We start from the raw sequence: 4,832 nt of genomic DNA, 5'->3' as shown, positions 1-4,832 counted from the left end.
TGGTAGTTGTAACTTATGGCATGCCACATTCAATCATTTGTACAATCATCCTCACATTTTTGGCTTGACTGCTGTTATCTTTTATCCATTTGCTAAGTTGATTTAGTTTGCCAGTTTCCTTTACAGTTGTCTGTGATTGAAACATGATGATGCATGATATGATTAGTGATGCAGTTGATTTTTTATTTATTTAAAATAGGAAGGGTTAAATCTTTCTAAATAAATATTGAAGCAGGCAGTAGCAACTTTAGTGCATTTGGCTCATTTATTAGAACAGTCCTTGATTGAAAACTCTATGATAGCGCATTAAAATAATAGTAGGGGAGTGCCTTTTTTAATCATAATAAAAAAATTTCTCCTTTTAATTCCTTTACTTGCTTCCTTAAGGCACTGGTTAGTATTTTCCAATTTATATTTGTTCTCTTGATGTTGGGTATTGGGATGGTGCGGCTGTATAGTGGGTCAGTATATGCTTGCTATTGGTGGCCACATAAAATGATCAGACTGGGATGTTGAGTCTGATTAGGTACCAATGGTGATGTATAAATTTTCAGGTCTCCTTAATTTATTGGAAATGTTTTACATAGAACTGAATGACGAAGGATCCTAACATGAACCTTTTGATCTTGGTTGTGTATTTGAATTATGTCAAAATATCTTGCTTTAGTAGTGATTGTTGAATAGCCTGCCGCATTTTTCCACTAGTGTGTTTTTAAGCTTCTATTTAGATCAATGTGATGCTTTTTATTTAGACATCGCAGATAACATATATAATTTATTTTTTCTAATTGTATTGTAACTATGTTATTTTCTTTTACATTGAACCTATTTATTATACTTTATGACCAGTATGGCGTGAATTTAGGACATTAAGCTCTTTTATTGGAACAGATCTTGCCACTCAAGCATAGAGAATATTTTGCCGATAGCCCTTCTACTAGAACAAATCCTGCCACTCAAGAATAATGAGTCTTATCTTGATTATTTTTCTATAGGCTTTTAGAGTTTAATGTGTAGTAAAATATTGCTATATTGTCACACATTATTCTTTCTATCTTGAACGTATTTTATTTCATGCTTTTAACTAGTTCTACCTTGAACACTTGTTCTTTAGCAATTTTATTGTCTTGTGAATTTTTTGGATTATTATTATTTTTCTCTTATAATAGACAATGAAATTTTATTTTATTTGTCTTTATTATTTTAGGAGATGAAACATAATATTTGGTAAATGAGAATACCATGAAAGATAATACCATGAAATTTGATTGGATGCAAGATGTAAGCATAATTTTTTTTTTAAAAAAAGCCATCTTTTATAACGTACTTTTTTTGTTACGTTATAATAGGCATAATCTATTATAACATTTTTTTTTCTACGTTATAATATGCTGAATTTATTGTAACGTACTTTTTTTTTCTACGTTATAATATGTTGAATTTATTGCAACGTACTTTTTTTTTCTACGTTATAATATGTTGGATTTATTATAACGTATTTGTTTTTTTACGTTATAATATGTTGGATCTATTATAACGTATTTTTTTATTACGTTATAAAATGTGCAGACTTATTATATCGTCCAGAACTATATCTTCAGTTTGTACATTATAATAGGTCATTTTTGTACGTTATAAAAAGTGATTTTTGCACTAGTGTACCAATGATTTCACGCGGAGCCAGCATATTGCCTTTTCATCGAGGAGGAGATAGATGGTAAACCTTGGTATTTTGATATCAAGCAGTATCTTAAGACCCGAGAATATCCTGAGAAGGCGTCTGAAAACGATAAGAGGTCGCTAAGGAGATTGGCTGGCAGTTTTATCTTAAACGGGGATGTACTATACAAAAGAAATCATGACATGGTTCTCCTCAGATGCGTGGATGCGAAGGAGGCCGAGCTGATATTAAGGGAAGTGCACGAAGGGGCCTTTGGCACACACATGAACAGACACTCAATGGCCAGGAAGATACTGAGAGCTGGGTATTTTTGGTTGATTATGGAAAATGATTGTTGCACACATGTGAGAAAGTGCGAGAAATGTCAGATGTATGCAGACAATATCAATGTGCCTCTCACGACCTTGAACGTGTTGTCTGCGCCATGGCCATTTTCGATGTGGGGAATAGATGTTATTGGAGCTATAGAGCCAAAAGCGTCAAACGGACACCGTTTCATACTAGTTGCGATCGATTATTTCACCAAATGGGTGGAAGCTGCCTCTTATGCCAATGTGACTAGGAAAGTGGTGACTAAATTCATAAAAAGAGAGTTGATTTGTAGATATGGGCTCCCTAACAAGATCATCACTGATAATGCCACCAACCTGAACAACCAGATGATGATAGAGTTATGTGAGGAGTTCAAAATTCATCATCTTAATTCTTCTCCTTATCGTCCAAAGATGAATGGGGCAGTAAAGGCTACTAATAAGAATATCAAGAAAATTGTCCAGAAGATGGTAGTCACGTATAAAGATTTTCACGAAATGCTTCCATTCGCTTTGCATGGGTATCGGACATCGGTGCGAACATCAACTGGGGCAACACCTTTCTCGCTTGTATATGGGATGGAAGCAGTACTTCCATTCGAGGTGGAAATCCCGTCCTTGCGAGTGTTAATGGAAACCCAATTGGAAGAAGCTGAGTGGGTTCAAGCTTGGCTTGACCAGCTTAATCTCATCGAAGAAAAGAGACTGACAGCGGTGTGCCACGGACAATTGTACCAAAGAAGAATGAAGAAGGCTTTCGACAAAAAGGTGCGCCCGAGGGAGTTCCATGGAGGCGAGCTGGTGTTAAAGAAGATTTTGCCTATACAGAAGGATCACAAAGGAAAGTGGACTCCAAATTATGAAGGGCTATTTGTAGTGAAAAAAGCATTCTCTGGTGGGGCACTAATTCTCACAAGGATGGATGGAGAGGAGTTACCTTTACCGGTTAATTCTGATGCGGTAAAAAAGTTTTACGCATGATGATTCCGCGATAGGGGATGCTACTAAGGCATATTAACATTGTTTTTGAGTTTTGTTGTATTCTGTGTTACTTCATTCAATAAATACCATATGGTTTTATCCATTATTCAACTTTTACGCGTTTTTTCTTTTGACACGATTCATGTCACACTAAGTTTTAAAGTAAAATAAGGGAAGAGGAAAGTGATAATAATTAAAGCATCACGGGTATATTCTTGGAGCACAAGCTCGGTCCTGGAGAATGTCGTGAAAAACAAAAGAAAAAAAAAAGAGAAAAAAAAACGAAAAGAAAAGACACATATTGAATCCGTTGTTCATAAAGTTGTCGAAGACATAGTACTTTCGAAAAGCAAAGGCAAACAAAGATTTGAAAAATTGGTGTCGAGTCTTTTCCTGATTCAAGGTTTCGAGGGTAACCAGTGTTCTTTTCCTGATAAAGCACCTGCATTCATATTACTTGAACCCTTAACCTTCTGGTTTCCCTTCAAGACGAAGGATTGCTGCATATGCAATACTGGGCAGTTTTCATCGCGGTACACGTGCCCAATGATCCGTTGATCGGGGAGATAAAAAAAACATTAAAGAAAAAGAAGAAAGAAGAAAAAGAAATGAAGTTGATGTGTCAACCACTACAGAGTTTTGTTTCAGGTTTAAGGTCGTGAGAAAGTAAGGCAAGCAAGCTTCAGAGTGACGTGTGGCCATTTTTCTTTATCCAAATGACGAAAGAAGTTTATCCAATTGCACCCCCTTTGAGCCATAAATCATAATTGTTTTCATCGCCCCCAACGAGGATCATTAGTGTATCGTTGTCAACCCAAAGGGTACATCAAGGGCATCCAAAATCAAGGAGAAAATTTCAAAAAAAAAAGGGAAATGAAAAAGAAATGTATCATAAAGGGCTACAACAGGGGCACTGAAGCGAATGAACTAAATGGAAAGAAAGGAAACAAAAGGAAAAAACAAACAAAAACAAACAAAGACAAAAAAATAAAAAGGATGCCCAAATTTTCAAATCCCTGGAGACCTGTTGATTTGACGCCTTGCCGATGATTCTTGCTAAAATAATTTAACCTTCAAACACTTATTTGGGCCTTCACTATCCATTTTTTCACAACCCCTAGCCTTTTAGCCACAATACAAGCCAATTAAAGTCCAGACTAACTGAAGAATGTTTGACCTGACCTTTCTCATGAACTTAACTCTGGAAGGAAATGATGTAGTGAATGACACAATCGCTAAAAAAAAAAAGAAAGAAAACATCAAAAATGAAGATGAAGAAATATAGTGTCTCCCCATCAATCGTCATGTCAGGGGAAAATCATCAAACTGGGGCAATCCTCCTTACCCAAACCTTTCAACTTTTCCAAATCATACCTACTGTGCGCAACAAAAGTTAGGGCAGTCTTGTGAGCCGCACATGTTTAAGTACTGACAACACCTCCCTAAATGAGGTGAACGCAAATGTTAATGTTGCCCACAGACAGTCAGTCAACCGTATACTTTTCATACCCATGTACCACACTCTCTCGGGTTCAAGCTAGTTTGGATTGCGAAAAACGATAAAGGAAATTTGAACTCATGGTTGCACTCTTTTCCTCTTCATTAAAGGACTCACTGTCTCTAGACATTATTTTCAATAAATGCGTTTTGAATGTACATCGAGCTCGACAACGATGTTGATAACAGATTCTAAACATGGGCAGTCTAAAAAAAAAAGGGAACAAACAAACAAACAAACAAAAGAGGAAGAAAAAGAGAGAGGAAGCAAAAGGAAACAAGTGAAACAAAGGTCTCATGTGTTTATGCATTCATGCATCCTCATGACATTACATCTCGTCTCAAAAGAAGCATGGAGAATT

General features: G+C 36.1%; 1 protein-coding gene across 1 annotated transcript in view; it reads left to right on the top strand.

Annotated features, from left to right (window-relative positions):
* The window catches only part of LOC106760315, an 11,541-nt gene extending 8,068 nt beyond the window's left edge, over positions 1-3,473 (top strand). Inside the window, exon 8 of the mRNA XM_014643765.2 lies at positions 1,681-3,473. Within this exon, the coding sequence (XP_014499251.2) occupies positions 1,681-2,973 (1,293 nt within the window). The 3' untranslated portion in view covers positions 2,974-3,473. The remainder of the gene's footprint in view (positions 1-1,680) is intronic.
* Positions 3,474-4,832: the final 1,359 nt, after the last annotated feature.

This window comes from Vigna radiata, chromosome 5 (assembly GCF_000741045.1).
Source record: "Vigna radiata var. radiata cultivar VC1973A chromosome 5, Vradiata_ver6, whole genome shotgun sequence".
Classification (NCBI taxonomy): Eukaryota; Viridiplantae; Streptophyta; class Magnoliopsida; order Fabales; family Fabaceae; genus Vigna; species Vigna radiata.
The sequence above is the reverse complement of the archived record's forward strand: the minus strand, read 5'-3'. Positions and strand labels throughout refer to the sequence as shown.